The 25501-nt window shown below is 39.3% G+C and overlaps 1 protein-coding gene across 23 annotated transcripts in view; it reads left to right on the top strand.

Annotated features, from left to right (window-relative positions):
* Positions 1-25501, top strand: part of DTNA (dystrobrevin alpha) — a 390982-nt gene that overhangs the window by 345979 nt on the left and 19502 nt on the right. For 15 of the 23 annotated variants that reach the window (XM_060028867.1, XM_060028865.1, XM_060028869.1 and 12 more), the window contains 4 exons: positions 7314-7401; positions 9258-9355; positions 13337-13450; positions 19675-19771. In XM_060028867.1, coding sequence (XP_059884850.1) covers positions 7314-7401; positions 9258-9355; positions 13337-13450; positions 19675-19771 — 397 coding nt within the window. Of the gene's footprint in view, positions 1-7313; positions 7402-9257; positions 9356-13336; positions 13451-19674; positions 19772-21603; positions 24229-25501 lie in introns of those variants that run through there. The other 8 variants (XM_060028868.1, XM_060028879.1, XM_060028882.1 and 5 more) reach the window with 3 other exon arrangements.

Genomic DNA, 25501 nt, shown 5'->3' on the forward strand with positions numbered 1-25501 from the left:
GGAGGTTGCAAACCAGCCCAGAACTTCCAACTCTAACCATAGTTTTAAGCCTTGATACTTACCAGTCAGAAGCTTCTGGCACGTTTCTCTCAACTCTGAAAAGGCCCCTTGTGTAAGGGAGGGAAGCAGTACCGTGAAAGGGTACAGTCTATACTTTGACGTCATGATCGATTGCTGTCACTTTGTTAGACCCCTGATCTCATATAATTAGGTTGATATCTGTCCTGCTTATGTTTTTCTCAAGTACAAGAAATGGGACATTTTGACGCCTATTTCCGGGTTTCACGTACGAGGTCTAAGTTGTTACTTGCTCAATTGCTTCCTTTACTAGAGTCCTATGGCACTTAGTTCACAGCCCAGACCCATCACCGGGGCCGCAAGCCTGTGTGTGATCTAGCCCTCGCCTACCCCTCTCCCAGCCCCAGCTCTCATGGGGTTCTCCCACTCAACCACAATATTTAGTCACATCAGCTTTTCATCAGTTCCTAAAAAAAATTCCTAAAACTGCCTCAAAGACCATGATACTAGTTCTTCCCCTATGCCTAGAACATTCTTCCCCATTTTCCTCCTGCCCTTTCCTTCCACACACACATGAACTGGCTCTTTCTCTGGCTTCCAGACTCTGATTAAAGGCACCTACCTACTCAGGTAGGTCTCCCATATTAGTCTGATCATGGAATACTATTTATTTCATTCTTGTCATAACTGTTATCATTGGTTCCTTGGTTGGTTGGTTCACTCCTACCTTCCTCTTGTGGGGCAGACCTTCTCGGACTTGTTTGCCACCATCTCTCTGGCACCTAGCACAGTGCCTGGCACACAGTAAGTGCCCAATAAATGTCCATTGATGTTGGAGAATATTGATAGTGCCACAGATATAAAATTCCCGCTCACCCTAAACAAAATTGTTAGGAGTCCTCAGAAAATCTTTTTTACTAGAAAAATACTTTTTGCTATTAAAAAAATCACCTATTATAAATTAACCCTGAAATTGAACATTTAGTATAAGAGTATAAAATAGGTGAAAAAGTAAAGTATTAAACTTGACTTGGGTAGAAGTGATAAATGTGGATAAAGACGAGAAGCAGCAATTCACTGATGTGACAAAAGCAACTAATAAGGGGCAAAAAAAAACCTAAAAGTGATGTTGGGCAAAAAAATTTTTTTTTAATTTTTTAATGTTCTCTGACATTTTCCACTTTGTATCAGTTCACTATGGCTACTGTAACAAAGTACAACAGACTGCATGGCTTGGACAACAGAAGTTTATTTTCTCACAGTTCTGGAGGCTAGAAGTCTAAGACCATGGAGCCTGCAGGGCTGCTTCTGCTGAGGCCTCTCTCCTTGGCCTGCAGATGGCTGCCTTCTTGCTATGTCCTCACATGGCCTTTTCTCTGTGCACATACATCCTTGTTGTCTCTTCCTCTTCTCATAAGGACACCAGTCATATTGGATTAGGCCCCCACCCTTATGACCTCATTTAACCTTAATTACCTCTTTAAATTCCCATCTCCAAACACAGCCACATTCTAAGGCACTGGGGATTAGGGCTTCAACACATGAATGTGAGGAGAGACAATTCAGTCCATAGCATGCTTCTACACTGAATCCACTGAATTTTATGCCTTTAATATTTTTAATGTGTAGGCTAAGATTTGACTGACTCTTTTCAGTAAATGTTGTGATTTTGAAAAGTATAAGTTTATTGCAAGCTGCAGAAAGGAAAAGAAATTATTATCCACACATATTGAAAAGTATCTTCTTTTATGAGTTTTCATTTCCTTGTTAACACTACTCCTTTTCTTTTGTAAAATGTTTAGGACCTTCAGTTATAGAACTAGACTTCTGAGAAAAACATTTCCTTAGAATCCTAAAAATGTAAACCTTCTAAAGAATGTCAGAAGTGAGCCAACCTTTATTTGTCCAACTAATTCTTGGGTAGTTCCTGCTATGTTCTAAGCACTGTGCAAAACACTCAAGTTCCAAGGGTGAAGAGATTGAACCATTCTGTCCTCAAAGAAGTTATAGTTTAGTGAAGGATAAAGACAAGTGAAAAGGGCAATTAAAATGCAAGAAGAATGCAACATCATTTATAAAGTAGTCTTGCTTTTTTTTTTTTTTTAGCAACAGAGACACAGAGAGAACGGACTTGTGGACATGGGGGGAAGGGGAGGTGGGATGAATTGGGAGATTAGGATTGACATATATACACTGCCATGTGTAAAATAGAAAGCTAGTGGGAACCTGCTGTATAGCACAGGGAGCTCAGCTCGGTGCTCTGTGGTGACCTAGATGGCTGGGATGGGGGGTGGGGTGGGAGGGAGGTCCAAGAGGGAGGCTATATATGTATATATATAGCTGATTCATTTTGTTGTACAGCAGAAACTAACACAACATTGTAAAGCAACTATACCCCAATTTTTAAAAAAGCAAAGAGATAACAGCTATAACAAGGGCAGCAAAGTGCAGAGGGCTATAGAATATATAAGGAGCAATGGACCTGCATTTGGAGGTCAGACATGAGGGCAGGAAATGGAAGCCAAAGCCAATACCAGAATGAAGAGGAATTAGCCAAGCAGAAGTGAGTGGAGGAGACAGAGAGACCATTCAGGACAGAGAGAATATGGTTCATTTGAGGAAATTAAGTGTGTTAAGGCCACGGGGGTAAAGGATGAAGCTAGACTATGCAGGACCTTATAAGTCTTATTTAGGAATTTGAAAAATGAGAACCTATTGAGAATTTTATGCATAAGAATGTTACAGCCAACTTCACTTTTAAAAGATCGATGACTTGAGGACAGGAAATGAATTGGAGGAAAGAATAACTCTCAAATCAGAGTGACCTATTGAGAGGACTTTACACTCATTCAGGATGAGATGATGGTGGCCTGGGCCACATTGGTGAGAGCTGGAATGGAAGGAAATGGAGGAATTTGTGAATTTGTAGAGGTAGAAGGCATGGCCTTGGTGGACGATTGTAACATAGTGGGTTATCAAAGTCAGGGTCTTGATAAAGGAGTTTGAAGGCACCTCTATAGAGAAGCCATTGTTATGGTAAGTTGTTTTATTATTATTATTATCCATGAAGATTCCTATGGCATTTTGCTCTCAACCAACTGTGAAAGACAGGACATACCCTGAGAAAGTCATCCTCCACTTAAGTAATAACTAATAATGCCTTCTCAGGCAGTAATCCTCCTAATAGCTATTTGCATTTTAATAAAAGAGTAGTGACACTTAATGACCTTAAAAAGTAATCTCTAAAGTTCCTGTCACCATTCAGACAAATGGAAAAAATATGAAGGAGAAATGAAGAAGTATTTATGGTGCCCTTTAGATCACATTATTATTTGTGTTTTTTGTTTTTTTTTTTTAAACATAGGTGAATCTCTTCATGACTCAAGTATAGACAAATACTTTTTTCTTTTACATTTATTCTGATTTTTTTTTCTTTTTTTTTTTTTGGCCGCACAGCTTGTAGGATTTTACTTCCCCAACCAGGGCTTGAACCCCAGCCCTTGGCAGTAAGAGCACAGAGTCCTAACCCCTGGACTTCCAGGGAAACAGGCCTGCAGAGAAACCAGAGAAATGTGAACAAACCTTGAGTTCCCAGAAATCCCTGCTAAATCACAATTTAGGAAGCCCTAGCTCAGCTGGGGCCACTTGAGTTTCCTAGATGCCATTTTGAAATCACTAGCAACAGACACTGGCCATGTATTTAAGGCAGAAAGTGGAGAGTTTTCAACGTAATAGTTTTCCCTATTCTGAAATGCAGTCTACACAGCAGACCCTTTTAAATTCATCATGGTCTTGTAATAAGATTACTGATTATAAAGTCTGGAAATGAATAGGCAGGGATAGAGACAATGTTGGAATTGGTATTTCTTTAATGATTTAGGGAATTATTGGCCATTCATTTCCGACTATTTGTAATTGAAGTCTTGAAATAATGGAATTTATTAGGTGAACGCCTCATTCACCCTTGTATAATGCGAACGTACTGAAATGGCACATGTGGACTTATAAATCGTTTGTGTGCGCAAAGGGGCAATACATCACTCCACCCCTCATTCACTCGGTGCTGGAGGAAGGAGAAGCAGGGGAAGTATGAGTTATAGCTTACTAGATGAAACCCCATAACTTCCCTTCTTACATTTCCAGGAGGCTTTTTTTTGATATAACCTTCATATTATTTATACTTGCTGGTCATTCATGATAAAAGGCACTTTTATCATGAGGTTTTTTATCAAGGTTTTTTTTATTATTTATTTATCAAAACACAAATGTTTTTGACAAAGTCACTTTCAGGCATTCAAACAGATCATCGTCCTGGGCTTGGAGCTTTGGGCCTTGTTGTCTACACAAACTGTGTTGAGTTAGGCATATGGTCTCTAATACAGCAGCCAGAAAATGACCAATGTGTTAAAATCAAATTAAATTGTTTCTTTCTTGGGTGGTTTTATGTTTAAAGTAAGGACAGCATAAACTTTCACTTTCTCATTGAAGCTGTAACAAGAAATGCAGTTATTATTTTTAACCACTGCAGAGGGCAGATGTGTTTTATAACACATCTGCTTTTCTTTTTATTTATTTATTTATTTATTTTTGGCTGCGTTGGGTCTTCGTTGCTGTGCTCGGGCTTTCTCTAGTTGTGGTGATTGGGGGCTACTCTTCGTTGCAGTACACGGGCTTCTCATTGCAGTGGCTTCTCATTGCGGAGCACAGGCTCTAGGTGTGCAGGCTCAGTAGTTGTGGCACACGGGCTTAGTTGTTCTGAGGCATGTGGGATCTTCCTGGACCAGGGCTCAAACCTGTGTCCCCTGCATTGGCAGGTGGATTCTTAACCACTGCGCCACCAGGGAAGTCCTAACACATCTGCTTTAAACATCTGTTTTAAAGCATCCATTGTCCAGAACTAACTCGGCCTTTTGCTAGTAAAAATAGTTTCTTATTCCAACTTTAAATTTGTATGCTGGTTGAAATCTCAATCCACTGGGATTAATACTACACATAGGTGAGCCCTGAATCCTAGAATATCTGTCTTAAGGGAATTTGTGTGAAAATATCACAATGCTATATGGATATGAAAAATGATGTCTTTTATATGACTTACATTTGGGGTTCATTTCATGTGTTTAACTTTTCCATTTTATTTTCAAGATCTTCTAGATCCTTGCTACTCAAAGTGTTGTCCTTGGACCAGCAATACCAACGTATCTTGAGAGTTTGTTGGAAATGCAGATTCTGGGGTCCCATCCTACCCCCCCACCCCACCCCCACTCCAGAATCAGAGACTGCATTTTCACAAGATCCCTACGTGATATGTATACACACTAATGTTTGAGAAGCCCTGCTCTAGATAGCTGTTGGATTGTAGATGACATTTTGAAGGAGCCAAGAATCATTAATGAATCCGAACAGGTTACTCAAGAGGCAAAATAATAATAAAATTGTATTACCTAATATTTTTGAGCATTTAATGTGTTCTAGGCATCACACCAGCTTGACGTTTTTTACATGCATTGTCTCATTTAGGCAGCAGGAAAGTGAAGGCTCTTTTTCTGAGGATGAAGAAGTGACTTGGTAAATGGAGAAATTCAGGAATATTCTAGGTAGGGTACAGTAACTTAGAGAAAAGGGCTAAATCTAGTGGAAGAATTCAGGATAAGAACAGGTACAGTTTACATATGTGAGGAATATAGACTAGCACATAGATAAGGGAAACAGGAATATCTTCCAAATGACCAGAAAAAAATGTTACAGTAACAGATTCCACCAAGCAGAGAAGAGCTACTTGGAAGTGACATAGCTAATATGCTGCAATTTTCATTCATCTTCTCACTTTAGAACAAAGGTTGAAAGACTATGTTGCATGTTTACTTTTTATGTAAGTGTACAAATAAATAATATAAATGTATATTACTTTATATGGATCCAAGTCTTTCAGTGGATAATTTTTACAACCTTAACATTGGCATAGAAGTGTGTCATTTTTCACGTATAACCATGAGTATTGACTTTTTTTCTTTAAGGAACAGGCTTAAATATAAGCCAGTGGAGAATATAAGTATATTTGGGGATTGAGAGGAACTGGCTTCTAATCTTGATCCTGGCCTGATACTCACCATAATAACTGATAAACTAAACTATGACCAACTAGTCTATTAACAGGATTAGTGTTACTGGTATGTTTCACAGAATTTTTTTTTTAGTGGCATCCAAAACTTAGTCTTACATGAAGGGCTTTCTGAAATATCAACTCTCTAGGAGAGTTGAAAATGCTTCTATTTGCATTAGTTTTTTTAAGGGGTCAGATTATTCTTATTCTAATAGGAAGAATTTTTATAAATTTATAGGAGACACTAAATGATTCCCACTCATGTCATTAGAAGCCACTACCATAATTCTACTTCTCTGGAAGTAAATATAAAATGGCAAGTTACCTGGGTAGTAGTACTGTAGATGAGAATTATATTCATTGTGTATTGCTGCATAACAAATTACCCAAGAGCTCAGCAGCTTAAAAGAACAAACACCGTGGGTGAGGAATCCATGTTTGGCTCAGGACTTTCTCCAGGTTGTAATCAAGCTGTGGGTGGGCTGTGATCTTATCTAAAGGCTCTACGGAAGGGGATCCAGTCCCATGGTTACTGGCTGGCTTCAGTTCCTCCTCATGTGGGCCTTTCCACAGAGCCGCCTGTGCATGGCATCCAGCTTCCCACAGGGCAAGCAATCCAGAAGGGCTCGAGAGAGAGAAAACGTGCCCAAGACAGAAGCCAGGGTCTTTTTATAACCTCATCTTGGAAGTTACCTTCCATTACTTCCACCACATTCTATGCATTAGAATTAAGTCTGTTAAGTCCAGCCGTACTACAATAAATGAAGAGGATTACACAATACCAGGAGTGGGGGATCACTGGAGGCTGAACAAATTGGTTTCTTCTTCCTTCTTGCTTTCATATTGTCTATCATGTTGGTTTCAGACGTGTATTACTTTGTCGTAAGGAAATTAAATTGTTAAAGGCAATATAACTAAATTAAAGAGAAAGTATTCTTTCATCAGAAATGTTGATCAGGAAAGTCACTCCTCTTTGGAGATTTCTTTGTAAGGTAGGATTTATTAAGGACCTTCCTGGCCACATATTAGATCACATCATGAATCCAGGTCTGATGTCATTAACCTAATAGGATTTTGTATAACGATCAAATTTTTTGCACTGAAACATTGAAATAGCCAACCCACTCCAGGTGGTAGTATGAATATTCCCGTCTTTTCTCAGTTGCCTGACTGACTCTTGCTCTGTTCTCAATAGTATGCTTGAGAGCTCCACCCGGCTTGATGAAGAGCACCGGCTGATCGCCAGATACGCGGCAAGACTGGCAGCAGAGTCCACTTCGTCTGTAAGTACTCTGAACGAGTGGATGTCACGTTGATTGTTACCCTAATAGCTGACGCCACAACAGCAGAGCTGAGTAGTCGCTACTGTGCCGTCTGCAAGACCTAAAAAACGATCTGGCCTTCCACTGCTTCCATTTTCACTTTCCAGCTATCATTCTGGTCTAGCATGAGTCAGAGCTCGAGGTATTCCTGTTACAATAGTGCTGAACCAGACCAATACCCAATTTCTCTGGATAATTCCTAATCAGTTAATATAAAGAACAAGCAATGATTCAAATCCACAACTGGCTCAGATAAGTTTCTACTTTTATCAATATATCAAGAAATATATATCAAAAGTTGTTTCTACTTTTCTCAATATAGCAAGAAAGAGAAAATTATGTCATAAAATCAAAAGAAAACTCTGCATCACATGTCAAAGTTCCCATATGCCAGCTATAGAAGACCATTTAGGATATAAAATATAGGACCTCACACTTCTTCATTAGCAACACAAATCGTTTCTTTGTTAAAAGAAATGCTAATTAATAATGATAGAAAAGCTTTATAAAAGCCAGACCTTTACCAAGTTTAAACCCTTCCCTATGGTTAGTTTTCTAGAAATGAAAAATCAGGCTGAGTTTCACCATGTCTTTGGGCTTAGGCAATGGGTGTTATTTTTTAAAGCTTGGCATTCTTTGGTAGAAAGATTAGTTGTAATTTTTTTTAATTTGCTTTAAAAGCACTAAAGACTGACATTGAGGAATTTCTATAATGTACGGTAGAGCAAAGAAGGCAAGGCACAGGGAAGTCTACATAATCTGACCCTGCTTTTACAAAACAATATCAAATAAGCCCTTGACTAAATACACATACACATAAATACATATATAAATATGGTACATGAGGTATATATACATATATATTCTTATATAATCATATTCTTATATATATGTGATTATGTAAGAATGGAGAGGGACTTCCCTGGTGGTGCAGTGGTTAAGAATCCGCCTGCCAATGCAGGGGACACGGGTTCGAGCCCTGATCCGGGAAGATCCCACGTGCTGCGGAGCAACTAAGCCCGTGCGCCACAACTACTGAGCCTGTGCTCTAAAGCCCACATGCCACAACTACTGAAGCCCACATGCCTAGAGCCCATGCTCCGCAACAAGAGAAGCCACCGCAATGAGAAGCCCATGCACTGCAATGAAGAGTAGCCTGCTTGCTTCAACTAGAGAAAGGCCAAGCGCAGCAATGATGACCCAACGCAGGCAAAAATAAATAACTTTATTAGAAAAAACAAAAGAATGGAGAAAGTTATGACTGCATATACACCAGTTGTTAAAGCTGGTTGCAATCCATCAGTGTAAAATTACATATATGAATACAGAAATGCTAAAAGTATATTGACCAAAAGAAGAAAAGAAAGTCATATTAACTATGACTTTAAAGCTATACAATTTTTAATTGTATATTACAGTGGTTAAACAGTAACTCTAGAGAAAGAGATACTTCAGCAGTGATATATTTTTTTAACCCCACCTTTACTGAAAGAAGAGTTGCGATGGGAACAGCATGGCAAGAATGAACTAGTTCCCCAAAGATTTCAAGTCAGAAAGCTAAAAACCAATTTTTCCCATGTTTTGTATATTTGCCTGCCAAAGGGTTCTATTCTGCTTTCCACTGCATAGATGTGCTCCAGATCCCCAAAAAAGCTGGTCCTTAGGAGAGGAATGGCCATTTAATTTTACGTTTTGCTTTTTTTGTTTTGATAGAAATAGTTTTTTCTTTCTTGTGCATATCTCACGACTCCTGTCTTTTCAAACACAGGTCAGTTCCCCTTCCCAGTACTAAATAGTATAAACCACATATTTTCCAGCAGCCAGCGCAGCAGAGGAGTGCCCCTGACATCTCCTTCACCATTGATGCAAATAAGCAACAAAGGCAGCTGATCGCAGAACTAGAAAACAAGAACAGGTAAGGTTTTTGGGACACTCCTGCTTCTTTCTTTCTTTACAGCCTTTAAAGTATCGGTTGTTTTCGCAGCTTAGAAAGCTCTTCCTCGGGGTCTCTGCAGAGATGGCTCCTTCCCATCACTCAGATCTCAGCTCAAATGCCACCTCCTAAAAGATCACCTCTCTGATCTCTCCCACTACCTCCTATTCCAGGAACCACTCTCTGTTATATCCGTGTGTGTGTGTGAGTGTGTGTGTGTGTGTGTGTGTGTGTATGACATCTCTCTCTGAAAAAAAGTCGCATTTAAGTGTTTGTTTCCTTTTTATTGTCTGTCTTCCCTGACTGATATGGAAGTTCTTTGAGAACAGAGGCTGTGACAAATGGCCCCTGAGCTCCAGAACCATGCCTGGTACATTGTAACAGTGTAGAAACTCAGTCAATATATACTGAGTGAGAAAGGAATAAATATCTGAGTCAGATCTCAAACTCAATGCTGAGTAAGCCTCATATAAGAACAACTTGTACGTTCTGTATTTCTTAGAACAACACCAAGCTGTCTTAATACTTAATCTCATCTTTAAACACTGATGTCCCTTCTGAGATCAGACAGGTAAAGGAGGAGGTTTTGATCATTGTTGCATACCTGTAGGGTTTGACCTGAAATTTTTGGGATAAATAGTCATGCTATTCTTTTTTTTTTTTTTTTTTTTTTTTTTTTTGCGGTACCCGGGCCTCTCACTGTTGCAACCTCTCCTGTTGCGGAGCACAGGCTCCGGACGCACAGGCTCAGCAGCCATGGCTCAGGGGCCCAGCCACTCTGCAGCATGTGGGACCCTCCCGGACCAGGGCACGAACCCATGTCCCCTGCATCGGCAGGCAGACTCTCAACCACTGCACCACCAGGGAAGCCCGGTCATGCTATTCTTTAAAATTCTATAGAAAAAAATCTTAAAAGGAAGATACAAACTCACTTGGCACATTTTCATATTCTTAGAAAGAAAACAAGACTAAAGTGAAAATTTACAATCCCACAAATATCTTGGTTGCAATTTTAATCTACTCTCCCATCTCTCCAAAGCACTTTGTTTTCCCTTCCGATTCTCTGCTTCCACTCAGCATGGGGATAGCACACTTGAGGGGAAATCGGGACTTCCTTTAAGGAAATACCCCAGGGATATCTACCTCCATGTGGGATTCCAGAATCAGCAAGAAACCCCGTGAATGTGCTGGCTGTACCATGCTACCACTCTTACTGCTTGCTTCTAGGGCATTTTGGGATTGCAGTCTCTGAATACATGTTTTTAGGATGAGAGGGAATAAAGGAATGGAAATGAGAAGAGATGGCAGAAAGAGAGCTTCATCCTTTTCCTGAGTTCTTTCCCCACCCCGTGCCTGAAGAGCATCTAGTCCCTCCTGAACTCATCTCTCTAAGCCAACGGCCTCATGCCTTCCAAAGGCCCCAGAACCACATCCCAGAAGCTTATCCAGGTCACAGTTCCTGCATCACGGAAATTCACCCAGGGATCCCATGGTCTCCAAAGTGACAGTTAACCCAATAATCAGATCTCTGGGCTTCAAGGAAGGATAGAATTCCTCACCTGACTCCATGACTACCCTACGTAGTCATTTAGACATTTCAGAAATGATCTTTAGAAGATAATGCTTTCTTAGAGCCTCCTTAGAGGAGCCAGTTAGAGTTAGTATTAGGAGTAGCTGGACTCTTCAGATTACATTGTGGAAGTCACAGCCTGCCTAGGCTAGACCTGTCCAAGCAAGTACCAAAGACTGAAGGAGTCGAACACATATGGGCTTTGGGGCAAACCTGCCTGAGTTCAAATGACTGCTACCACCTACTTATTGAAATTGGGCAAGACTTTTAACTGGTATGTGCTTGATTCCCTCATTCATAAAACAGATAATTGCAGTACCAATAGAACTATACTATACTAGTCTATATACAATAGAACTGTTATGAGGATTAAATAAGACTAAAGAAGACAGCACAGTCCCTGGGTGTAGTCTAAGCACCTCATGCTCCTTACCTATCTTACCTTTATTCTCATCTGATCAGAGCTGCTTCTCTCTTTTTCTTCCTTGGGCTAAATGGCTGTGTCATGGTTCTGTCCTGAGAACCAACAAGGAGAACTAGTGGAAGTCACAGGATGTCAGGATGTTAGCCCTCAAGATCTTGGAAATCTCAGTTCACTGATGTTCAGGCTGGGCTCTCTGGGAGTTCAGGGGCCCTGTAGGGGTGTATGAAGAGGAAGAAGAGCTAGTAGCACAGGGCACCTCCCTTTCTTTAACCAGAGAAGTTCCTTCTTAACTGTGTGACATGTTGGGTTTCCATGGAAGATTTCTTTTAAAGAAAATTTTCCACTATAGAACACCAAGGGGGACAAAAAAACAAGTTGAAAACCACTGAATTATGGTCCAAGCTCCCACCATACCCATGAGAGGTGTAGTGACTCACTGGTAATTAGCTTCTTGATTCTGGCCTGTTTGTGAAGCAGGAGGTTGTAAATCAGCCTCTCAGATGGAAAGCCACCCATCCCCCTTGCTCACCAAGTTCACCTTCCATTCTTGGTGCTTCCTTCTATCTTATGGGCTCTTCTGCGTTTTGCTGGATGGGAGACTGACCCCTCCCCCAAGAACCTGTGACTTCTAACCTTGCTTAATAGCTTCTAACTCACTTAGGGATAATTTGTCTTACATCGGTCACCCATCCCTTATGGCTGGCCTAATGTTCACCTCAATGCAGGGCAGCCCCGGCCCCAACATCAATAATAGACTGACGTGTCTCACCCCTGATAGGGGTCACACCAATAGCACTCTTATGTCACAGACTCAATTACAGTGAATCCTTTTAAAAGCACTTTCCTTCACAAGGCTACCCTTATTCAGATACATTGTTAAGGCTGAAAATATTAAAGAAAAGAGAAAGAATTTTGCCTACCTGGGGGCTTCTCAGATAAATTCAGTGAGAAGAATTTCATTCCTGGTGAGAGAATGGGGTTATTTAGTTTTGCAAAATGAGCACCATTTATCCTTATTTTTTCCAAGCATCTCTTACTTGGTAGCTGCAGGTACTTTATGGTGTCAGACTGAGATCATAAATAAGTGGAAGATTCATTTTTGTCTCTTAAGCAGTGCACTTTGCAAAGTTGAACACATTACCACAGCATTATATTACTGACTAGAGAGAGTGTTAGGTCCTGGGGAGAACACTCAGCTTGAAGGCTCCAATGACATATTGCAGTCTTCCTAGTTTGGATGTACTGGAGATGAAGGCAGTATCCCCTCACCCAGAGCACCCAACTGTTGCAGGAAGGGGCAACAATGTTCCAGGGCCGGAGAGTGGGCTCTCGTCTAACACTCAGAAATGAATTGTCCAAGGAGACACATATTGACAAAGCAAAGAGTTTATTGGGAATGAACGGGCGCCCAGGGTCAGAGCAGCAGGGTAAGGGAACGCAGGAGATCTGCTCTGCCACGTGGCTTGCGGTCTCAGGTTTTATGGTAATGGGGTTAGTTTCCGGGTTGTCTCTGGCCAATCATCTTGTTTGGTCCATATTTGGTCTGACTCAGGGTCCTTCCTGGCGGCGCGCGCATCTCTCATCCAAGATGGATTCCAGCACGAAGGATTCTGGGAGATTGGTTGTCTCCTCCCTGTCTTGGCCCCTCCCAAATTCTCCTGGTTAGTTTTTAGTGGAAGCACCATGTTCCTTATCGGAACCTCCTGTTGTGAGACAACTCAGGCAAGCAGTCATCAGTTATCATCGTACCTGGCCAAGGCGGGAGGTTTCGGTCAATGGTTCCCTAACCCAACTAGCTACAGCCAACACCTCGTAAACACAGTCAGGTAATGAGGGTTGGTTCTGCTCCAACACATAGGATGACCCCTTCTTTCTTTGTTCTGGTGGCCCTGATCTACTCAGATGTTAGATCCTGGACATCCTGGAAGTTAACTGACCTGGGTTTCTTACCTTCCTCCTCTCTCCCAAGAGAAATCTTACAGGAGATCCAGAGGCTGCGGCTAGAGCATGAACAAGCTTCTCAGCCCACTCCAGAGAAGGCGCAGCAAAACCCCACTCTGCTGGCAGAGCTCCGCCTCCTCAGGTAAGAAAAGGAGCCCAAGGCGTCTCAGGAAATACAGGTGTCTGAGATCATCAATAAAGTCTAACAGTGTCCACCAGAAAACGGTCCTCAGCCACCATAGCTGCTAACATCTGTTTGGTTTTTTTTTAATAGCACACATCTAATTGCTGGAATTTGCAGGTTTGGGAAAGAGGCTGTTTATTTATTTATTTTTTTCTTTGACACAGAGAAAAGGAAACAGTGTTCTTTAGATCCGAAACAAAATGTTTCACCGGAAAATAGAATTTTTTATAGTACACTCTCTTTATTTAATTAAAGTATAGTTGATGTACAGTATTATATAAGTTACAGGTATACAACATAGTGATGCCCCAATTTTTAAAAGTTATACCTCATTTATAGTTTTTATAAAATCTTGGCTGTATTCTGTGTTGTACACTATATCCTTATAGCTTATTTTATACATAATAGTTTGTACCTGTTAATGTCCTACCCCTATATTGCCACTCCTCCCTTCCCTTTCCCCATTGGTAACCACTTGTTTGTTCTCTATATCTGTCTTACTGGAAAAAATTTGAACTCAACTCTCTTTAGTTATTTGCGCTATCAACAATAGGTTTGTGATAAAAGTGATCAACAAAACAAACATGTAAACAACTAAAGAATCATCACAGTTTTTTAAATTTAAAAATTTACCTGTGACCCATAAATTATCTCTAAATCTTGGTCCCTAATAGCTTTGCATACAGATTTTCATACCTTCTTGTTCTACAAATGAATTTAAAGGCCTGGTGTTACCTAGTCTGTCATCATGAAATATTTGAGTTGGGAAGGACCTAAGAAGGTCATTTGGTTCAAGCCCTGAATTTCACGGCACTTCTCAGGGTCAGGCCGGTAGAGAGTAGTAAGACGTGGATGAGGACTGTGACCACGTGCAAAAGGAGAGTCACACCATGGGCTCCAATCAGACTTAACCACCATACCTTGAATACGGCACTTACCCAAACCTGTCTGTGTAGTAAACAACACAAACATAAACTCAAAGACATTCCCTCATGAAAATGTCATATGGATATTTCACAAGGCACTTGAAGTTAGCAAGTATAACATTCTTTCCATCTTTCAATTTGGATGCCAAGTATATTTCAGGTAAATCTAACTCTGAGGCATAATTTTTATAATAAGTACAGATGCCTCTTCTCAGAAACTCTTGTCAGAGTTAGAGTGCCACTTACTTCCTCCATACAAAGAGACTAAATTAAGCAGATTCTCTATGGCTATATTTGGATTTTATCAAGTCCCTATTGATTGTAGTCATGGATGTTTCCGGGGGTTCCACTCTAACCCTGCCCTTTGGCCATATTAACATCTGGGCACTCAGCACATCTGGCCAGGGGGCAGGCCCTGCCTCGCAGCTGGGATCCAGTCTCCCCAGGTTTGTGCACCTGGCTAGAGGGGCAAACCCACCAAAGGCCTGAGTTATGGAAAGGAGACCTATAGAACTTGCATCTCGTGGGGGCTGCTTGATGTGAAGAGATCACGTCATACTTTGGAAGAACAAAATAATTTAATGGAAGAAACAGAAATTCTTCCTTTTCAACGTATGGGATTTCTGGTCCTACTTTCACAGAGATGTATTAGAAATTCTTGCACATTCTACTACCATCACCCAGAAGGGATGAAAATGAAAAGAAGGAAAAAGGGATGTTCTACATCCTCCTCCTCAAAGGCATATGAAAGTAAAGTCACTGCTTGAAAGCATCTTTTGCCAAATAGGATCATGTAGGCCCTCGAGACTTACAAGAAAGTTAAGTCTAGTGTACACAGAAATATAACGGAATAAACCAACTTAGAAATAGAATAGTCATTCATCTACACCTCAGGGCACCCTGTCTCTGCTTGGAATGTTCTTTATACCTCTTCACTGGCCATCCCATTCTCTAGTGGAAGGGTGGTGACTAGGAATTTTCATAAGCATTTTCACTGGTTCCCCCCAGTTAGCATTTGCTTCCCAAAGTATTTGGTTCCATTAGGATGATACCATCTGGGAAGGCATCTTTATGTGCCTGGTTCACTGATGATGACTTTTCCAACTGATATTTCTTCCCTCCTTGATGTTGCTATCTTGGAACAGACGAATAATTTTAACCATCCTCTGGCCCTGACTCGTGGGCATTCCCATGACCCCAGCCTAGCTCAAAGCTACACTAAGGAGTCTGGTTCTGTGGGGAACTTCTAGACTTTCGGCCCTCACTGTCAGCTGGTGGCCCACACATAAGGCTTGAGGCTTGAGACACCTAAATCCTAGCTGATTAACTTGCCTGCTTCCATATTCTCCACATTTCTTCTGCCTGGAAGAAGAAGTACACTCCCTTGACGTATATTTCTTTAGATGCTTATGAACCATTTATACTGTGCTAAGCACTTTTTAACAATTTGGGGATTTCAAAGATACCCTGACATCCCAGGTTAAGAAAACCTGCTGTGGGTGTTTTATCTTTTAGTCATTTCAGACTTTCAAAGAGTTCCAAAACAATGACTTCTCGCCAGTTACTTTGGCCTTGAGTTCCCATTGAGGGACGACCATGTGAAGCCGCCAAAGGGACTCCTTATTGTAGCTTTGACAGAGGTCTTCTCCACCTGTTACATCCTTTCTGGGCCTCTTACTGAGAAGCCAACAGGAGAAATGTATTTAGTAGGGGAATGGGGGCAGCAAGATCAGAGCTTTGCTTTTCATGAACGCATAGTTTATTTTTATCTTAAGGGCATCATGACCTTTCTAAATGATCATATTTCCCTTTTTACTTTAGCCACAAGAAAGTGGAAAGCCAGATTTGCAACCGAGATCTGGCAACTGAATAGGATTATAGGATAGACATTTCTGCGTGCTAATCTGACACTTTCTATGCACTAAGCTCTACATACACTGTTCCATACAGTAGCTGTAAAAAACAAAATCCTGGGAGCTGGACATTACTATTATAGTCTTTTTATAGATAAAGAAACTGAGATTCACAGAAGTTAGATAACTTGCCCAGGATCCTGCACAATGAGCATCACAGGTATATTCTACCTCTGTTCCTTGGGTCTTAATTATCTCCTGCCTGTACTATTATAATAAACACTTTCCTAATTCCCAGCCTCCGGTCCATCTACACTGCTATCACATTTATCATCCTCCATTTTATTGTTCATTTAGTTCATTCATCTTGAGGATATTGCTATCAATCCTACAATAGGAAGCCATTAGAGGATGAGTTACGTATCAGGTTAACACAGTGGATTAGATTGTCAAGTCAGATTCACATGATCTTACTCTAGTATTGAGCTTTACTCATAATTTCAAGAATACAGGCAATCAAGAGGCACAGATGAAGCAGAGAAAGGGCTGGAACATTCCATGTGGTTCCCTAGGTCTTTCCTTCCCATATTGGATGGAGTATCTGAGGGAAATTTTGCAAGGTGATCTAGTGAGGCTTCCCACTACAGAACCATTAAAAGACAGCTAAAGAACTATGTTTGCAAAGACAATACCATGTTCTATAATGAAGAAAACATTAATGAAAACTGCAGAAGCAACTTGACACTACAAATCTTAAGAAAAACAAGTATAAATTTTCATATCTATCCCTTGCCTAAAAAATAAGCATCATATTATACACGTGGCATTCTTTTCAAAGTATATAAAATTATTCTTCGAGAAAACTTATTAATATAAAGAGACGTTTTTTTGTTTTTACCAATTAAAAATGGAATCATAATCTCTGATGCACGTCTGTGGTTTCCAGACTTGAATTTCATTAGACCAGCTTAATTTTTTTATTATTTTGGGGAAACAACATAAAGTTGAATACTTTTTGTTTTACCATATAATGACATTTTTAAACTACCATCATCTGTTATTGCAAGTTTCATAAATGACAGTATATTTTTCAACTTTTTATTTTGAAAAAAAATGTAAGAAGTGTTGTAAGAATATCACAATGAATTTCCTTCTACGCTTCACCTAGAGGTTGCAAACATTTTGCCACACCCTTCTGCATCTCCCTATATATGCTTATATATGTAAATTACATATGCATTTTTGATGAGCCATTTGAGAGTAAATTGCAGACATTATAACACTTTACCCCTAAATACTTATGTATATATTTTCTAAGAAAAAAGAAGACATTCTCTTGTATAACCATGGTATCATCATCAAATTCAGGAAAGTTAATATTGTTATTTATTATTATCTAATATACAGTTCATATTAAAATTTTGCCTATTGTTCCAACACTGTCCTAAAGAAAGTAGGTTTTAACGCACACACAAAGCTAGAAATAATCTGACAGAATAAAAGGCATTCGTTCAGACGTGAATATTTTTAGCTCAATGAAAATAAAATCACTACTTAGTCCTTGTTTTCTCATTTTCCCTTGGAACAGTGGAGGCTACACCACAGATGTGTTACCCACATTTGGTAACCACTGGTATAAACACTTATAGAGAAGACATTATTAAATGATTTTTTTAAAATTATTATTATCATTATTAAATGATTTTTAAAAATGTAATTCAATCAAATGCATGAAAGAGTAAATGTCATGTTTTGAAAGAGTACTACTGTAAGATAAATGTACAAGTAAGGTTTTTTCAATGTTGGTTAATTATAGATTACTATAAGCTAACTTTTTCTGATAGTTTTTGGGTGCTTCTCTTAATATTTCTTACCTATAATATTAGAAGTTTGCTTCAACCTTCTTCTCAAAGTGCTCTTATGATCAAAAGGCCAACATTTATAGAACAGTATCTAGAAGAGAACTGGAAATAAATCAGAAACATTATCTACTCTTCTGCCAAGCCCTTCTGAGGATGTAGTTGGAACACCATGTGCAGACAAGGTCAAAGAAAAACCAGCTAATGGGTTTGTCATTGAAGAATATTTTCGAATTGGCAATACTTTCAAAATTAGAACACTACAGACCAGGAAGACCAAAGACTAAAATAAGATAGCATTAAAGTCTATAAAATTATGATGTGCCTTGTCCTCGGGATCCAGAAAAGAGGCAATTGTAAAGAAAATCAAAGGAAGGATTGCTCTGGAATAAGCTTTAAATGGCAATAAAAGCCAAAAGTATAAATATTTTTAAAAAGAGTGATGTGTTTATAAGTTTTAAATTCATAATTCATTATAGAGAAGGCCTATATGAAAGCAAATTAAAAATGTCTCCTTTATATCCATAACCTGTCCTCCCACAAAATATCTTTTAATTGGATGAGTCATTGACCTAACTCAGTGTGACATTTTTATATTGTCAGTTTTTCATTTCAGAGTCCCTGCTATAGCTCCACTTAATATTGTGTCTGTGCCATTGAGATTAGGCATACTTAGTCATACATTAACACATACGTGGTTAAAGCATCCACACACTTTTTAAAATATAATTTCCAATATTTCAAAATCAGACAGGAGCCTTTGGGGCAAGGAAAAAATGTATATATTACTTTTTCACTAATGGTCATGAAATAATAGATTTGGAAAATATACTTCAGAAATGTGAATCATTAATATTCGTGTCCTTCATTGTTTTCATTCTTGCTGACAGCTGATAGAAGTTCTGCAAAACAAACCAAAATTAAGCAAACACAAACCTTGTAGATTGTTAGAACAATCGTATAGGAACTCCTTTTTTTCTGACCTCACTCTATGCAGCCAAACCGAAGCCAGAAGATTTATATCGACTATAAAAACTATACCATGAATATTTCTCCTCTGAAAGGCACCACACTGCATACTAAGAATTGAAGAGATGAAAAATGTACTTTTCTAAATCTGATTTCCACATACTAAGGTAATCAGTGTTTTCTGTGAGATTTACAAAAAGGTCCTTAGTTTTGGAGGATCTGAGGGATTGGCCCTTTTCAGTGACAATTTGGTTTTTGTTTATTATCTCAAGGGGACCCAATGGCACAGCACAGGACCCATGACATAATAAGCATTCAGAAAAGATTTCATTAAATAGTTAATTCAGGGTAGATGGGGGTAAATATCCAATAAGAGTTTAATTCTGTTTTAGTATGACTTTTAACAAATAAACATACACCCAAGCTATAATTGTTCATTCATTTGACATTTCCCTGCCTGGTAACCTATGTCAAAGACCCAGAGATGCCCTTTTTCTAGCGGTCCACAAGACTGGCAAATGTGATTAGCTCAGTGAATTGAATGCTGTTTCTGATGACAACTGCTTCTTTCTTAGACAGCGCAAGGATGAGCTGGAACAGAGAATGTCTGCTCTCCAGGAGAGCCGGAGAGAGCTAATGGTCCAGTTAGAAGGTCTCATGAAGCTACTAAAGGTAAGATGTTTCAAATAAATGTTTCCTAGACCTACAACTATGGCATTTGTAAAAAAAAATTTTAATTAAAAAAATAAAAGAAATTTGCACATAATGTGCAATGATTTTTTCAATTACTATATGTGAGTTCCTCCAAAATGTGCTTTCAAACTCAGTTTTAGTATCTCTTCTTAGGCACATCAAATGATAGCAGTCAATTATAGGGCTCATTCTTGTCCATTTCCTGGAACCAGACTACTGAGGACCTTCATGGCACAACTTATTTCCAGTTGGCTCATTTACAGTTCCTTTTGTCCTTGGAAGTAGTAAAACTGGATTTATTTAGAAATATTTTACATTTCATAGCCTTCAGAAATTCTGACTAATCTAAACAGAAGCTAATATCTAATTCAGAAAATCAAGATACAGCCATTAAATAATTTTGGTGATTATAGGTTTATTAAGGGGAGTAACTTTGTTAATTTCAGTAACTGTTGTCAAAGCTGTGTGGCTTTAGCAGCAAGTCACATAACTTCTCTGGGTTTCAAATGCAAATTGTAAATGGGAATATCTCCTTAACTTTTCTGCAGGTAGAGCATTTAATAAGATGATCTATAGAAGTCCTCTGCAGAGTGTTATAATAATAATTCTCATTGGGAAGTGGCATTCTTTCTTTCATAAATCTTATTCCCTTCTTCAGTATGCTCTAAATTGCATTTCAACCCAGAAGTAGACTAATTATGGCCTCATGTCCATGATTGCCCCAGCAGAGGTTTCAGTGCTCTGTTGTCATCCTGCCTGATGTAAATAAGCATGAACCAGTATGGACTGGAACTGTGACATGCCAAAGGCAGGAACTAAAACTTCTGATAAAAGGACATAGGCAAAGTCTCTGGGACAACTCACTTGTGAGACAAGATGTCCTGCCTTTCAGTCCCTGGATCTCCCATATTCCTGACACCCCATCATTTATTGTTTCTGTATTGTTTTCTTTCTTTCTTTCTTTCCCTTCCTTTCCTTTCCTTCCCTTTCCTTTTCTTACTTTTCTTTCTCTCTCCCTTCCTTCCTTTCTTTATTTATTTTTTAATTAAAAAAATTAAATAGTTAACAAATATTTGTTGGAACCTACTGTGTCCCAGGCACTGATGTAAGTGTAACACTTTTTTCTTTTGTTTTCTTTATTCTTTTATATTCCTTAGTCCTTGTTTTCTTTATTCTTTTATATTCCTGCCATCCGTGTCAGGAATGCTTTATCTTTACTAAACAAAATTTACTTTTCATTGTATTAGACATATAAAGCGCAGAATTCAGTTTTTGTTGTACTATCTTTGTTAAGACAGGACTAGATAACTAATAACCTCTTGCTGTTTCTGCCCTATTATCTCATTTGATGATATAAAAAAGCTCTTTCTGGTTTTTGTTTTTCCAAATCTACCAAATGAAGTGGGCCCATCCCATCTTTCCCTTCACTGAATGACAGGAAACTGAAAACAGCCCCCTGGTTCTACTTCTGTAGCTTCTGTCACTGTAGCAATGGGATAGGAGTCTATTTACCACCAGCTCTCTTGGCATCAACGTAGCCTAATTAAGCATAGTCTATGGTATCAGGATGTACCAATAGCAGGACAGAGAGAGGAATCATGTTGAAGGATGGTTGGATGCATGGAGGAAAGAGATGGGTCTGTAGTCTCAAATATCCAAATAGACTTGGAACTAAAGTCACCAGGAGAAGAGGCTTGACCTGCCATCAAAGCCACATTGAGGTTTCCCCCACCTTCATTCCTTCACACTGTGTACCTGCTCTTATTGGAACCCTGGGTAATCTAACTATTATTGATTCGATCTTTCTGTAGGAAGAAGAATTGAAGCAGGGAGTAAGTTATGTCCCCTACTGCAGGTCTTAACTAACATTGGAGGGGCCTGCCGTCCTGCCGTTTTTCTCATTGCTTTCGCCTCTAATGTATGTTCATGCTTCAGTTTGGAAAGAGAAAAAAAAATTATACTAATTTGCTTCCTTTTCAATGTAGTGCTTGATTGGAGACATATAAAATTTAGCATTTTTTATAACTATTACTACCGTCAACATCAAAAGAAGAGCTATTATGTCCTTTAGAACAGGGAACACGCTTTAACTTGTTGGAAACTTTTTAGACCTACAGGGGTCTAAGTTTCAAACCAGTCTCATGCTCTTCTGGGTTGTTGATCAGACCCTTCTCTTCATAGAAAGACACTCACCACAATCACTAACATTACACTAGGTAGAATCCACAGCGTCAGAAGCTAACCTCAACATCCTCTCATGCTGTGAATATTCAGTTCAGTTTCCATTTTACTGAAAAGATGTGGAACTTCTTTTTGTAAAAACCAGCCAATTACATCTCCTTTCATTGCATAATGTTTAAGCCCTGCTCCCCACTGCTCACCGTTACGTGCTCAGTCTAATAAGAGAAAGACTGTACTCCATAACTGTTCACTTCCCAAACCAGAATCCCTACCATTGGTTGACAGTCATCTCCAAAGAATAGGTAACTTTCAGCCTTTCTCGTACCACCAAGCACCTTTCTGCTGTAGGAGTTCACAAGGTGTTACATACATCTTCCCTGGAAATAGGAGCCTTGTGACTGACTGTCTAACTGTAGCCTGAACTGAAGCCCCCTGTCTGGCCATGTAGCCAGTTGCAGAAGCCAGCAGAGGGAGCAGCATACTCAAAATACAATAATAATAAAACAATGGCAAAATAAAAGCAGCTTTCATTTCAAGTGCATGTACCAAGCTGTGTATAACAATATATCCCACTTACTGGTCTTATCAAAAAGTTATATGGTATTTCCATGGATCCATTAGAACCGCAGCCTATCTGATTTCAACGTACCTTTCATTCTTCTGTATTCTCTTTCCTATTATTCACTGTGCGTGTTTGTGTGTAACAAAAAATGTTTGCAAAATGCTGGACACATTTTTACCCTTCATTCCCAAGGTCTGTAAAGAAGGAAAGTGTAAAACAAATCTGTAATGTCAGACAATAAAGACAATGTATTACATTATTTGTATTTTGTGAAAAAAATTACTTCACTAAACTGAAGTCAAATTTTAATGAGAGACAGTCCCCCTGGGTAAAAGACACACATTTGCTGCCTGTATTATTGCCCATAAATGCATATATGGGGTATTGCTGTTGTACGTACAACACACTTAGATCATGGTAAAGAAAAATGCCATCTCATGGTGCTTCTCTGCAAACAGCCTCTTTTCTTTCCTGTCTCTTACTCAGTGTGTGCATAGAAAAAGGAAATAAGGCTCACATATAACCTTCCTTCTCCTAGTGGAGAGAGTAGGCAACCATCCTGCAGCCAGTCAGCCCTGCTTTAGCCATTTCCCTCGGGGACCCTCTCTCTACCATTTCCAAGGCAGCACATTCTTGAAAGGCTCAGTGGACCAGGAAGTTCATAAACAGATGAATGCATAGAGCCAAACCATGGCAGCGCCCATAAGAGCATTACTGCCTTCTTTCCCTCCAGTTCCTCCCCACTGGGCCCTCAACAGCTGCCACATCTTTGAAAGTCAGCCAGCAGTGGGTACTGCTGCCTAGGTACTTAAGGACCATTATTGGCAACACCCAGATGTCTGCAATGCGTTGTCTGGGTGGGGAGAGTGTTTGCGGGTCTTACTCATTTCTTTGCTTACATAGTCAAGCCTCTCTTCAAAAAGGACCCAAGGCAGCTTACAACTAGAGACATAAACAGTGACTTCATAAAATGGAAATAGAAAAATCGAAAACTGAAGAAGATGCAAATGTGCTAATCATAAGGGACAGGGTGTCACTCTGACCTTTCTAGCAGTGAGGCAAAAAAAAAGGAAAACATAATTGGTGGTTTTATCAGAACAGAAATGCCAGTTCTCAAGGGACCAAAATTTCTGTTGGCATAAAATATAAAATGAAGTTTTCACTCAGAGCTTTATAGAAGTAGTGAATAATAAAACAGACACACGCAGTAGATTTCGTGTGGCTGATTCTTATACTGACCTTCAGTGAAAATTAAAGACAGAACCCCATATGTCCCAATCCTGCAGAGGCAGTTCTACAAGGAAATAAACAAATGCCATCCAAATTTATAGACTTCTCATGGTATAACATGATCTAAGGAGAGAATTTAGAAGTTTTAGTCTGGCATCTGCTTCTAAATTCTGTTTTTATTTATGAGCCTTTCCCCTTTGGCGACATTCTCTTTGTAAAATCAGATTTAAGACACCACACACAACAAATTGTGCTTGATTTAATAACCTCTACTTGCTTTATCATAAGTCTGTGTGGTTCAATGTATTTTATTATACTGGTATATATAGTTCCTACTTATGCTGTTTCTTGTTAGAGGTAATGCATGAATTTATTCCCCTTGAGGAGAGAACATGAATTTTTTTTTAAAATGGTGCCTGTAATATAATATGATGATTATGGTATCATAAGCAATAAATTTTTTTTACAAACTTGAATCGAAATTATCCTACCCTCTTTCTTCTTTGTGTATTTGTAAGATTTATTGAAGGAACCATAAAAAGAACACTCATAAAAAGTTTAATAACAAAGGCGGCTGGGATATAATAACAGTGACAGCATATTCCAGAGTTTCTGGTATCCTTCCAGTGCCAAATACTATGACCTGGTCTAAAACCAAGTATCCTTTAGTTCAGAAGGTAGGGTCTCAATAATAATTTTCTAAGAAACATTACTGGAGCTAGACCTGAGTTATGGTGGTCCCAGTTCCTCACTTACAACTATAAGATCTTGAATAAGTCAGTTAACTTCCTAGCAGTTTATTTCAAACATACCGATAATACATGGCTCACAGGGTTGTTGTATAGATTTTAAAAGATAACAAATGTGGAACCACTTTGTGAAATACTATATGCAAGTCAGATATAAGCATAAATGTACGTATATATGTATACATATACACAGGAGAAGGTATAAACTTTTCTAATTTGACCCACATTTTACACGCATGCGCACATACACACACTCGCTTCTCTTCCTTACATTAACTTGTTAGTTAATTGTCTCAGTCAAGGGAAGAAAGTCACACATCATTTCAAATTCCATCTCCTGCTCCCATTGTCTTCTCTATTTACTACTGGATGGCCCGATTAACTCGGGAAATCATAGTCATTCAGGTTCCTACTTCTTCCAGATATATTATGGAACATGAACAGGCCAGAAATGACAGATTTTAACAGTTTAGGTTCACCTTCCATTATTTCCCCTGCTCATCCTCTCTTATGGGTATTGTATGGAGTAGTGAAGCGATCAAAAATGAGGGCAGGTGGGGATCAGTCACATCATAAATAATCAACTGCAATATTAGGACTAACATCTGTGTTCAAAAGCATACCTTCCTAGCCTCTGTCTCTCTTTCTCTTTCTCTCTCTCTCTCATACTTCTTTTAAATTAGGAGTTGTTTAATTAATTCTAGAAAAGTAAAAATTGCTTCTGTGCTTAAAAGCCTTAGAAAATGACGCTTTATTTCACGATAAAGACTAAGCCCCTTTTATGACACTGGAGGCCCCCAAACCTGACTCCACCCCTTCTCAGCCTCATCCCACTCCACTCCCCACAGAGAACCTGCTGCATCAACCCCACTGGCTTCCCATTGTGTCTTCAGTGCCCCTCACAATCCCCACGCCTTGCCCTTGATACTCCAAACCCTGGAATGCTCTTCCCCCCCCCCCCACCCCAGTACTTGCTCTTTTCTGCCT

The sequence above is a fragment of the Delphinus delphis genome, chromosome 13 (genome assembly GCF_949987515.2).
Source record: "Delphinus delphis chromosome 13, mDelDel1.2, whole genome shotgun sequence".
Taxonomy (NCBI): Eukaryota; Metazoa; Chordata; class Mammalia; order Artiodactyla; family Delphinidae; genus Delphinus; species Delphinus delphis.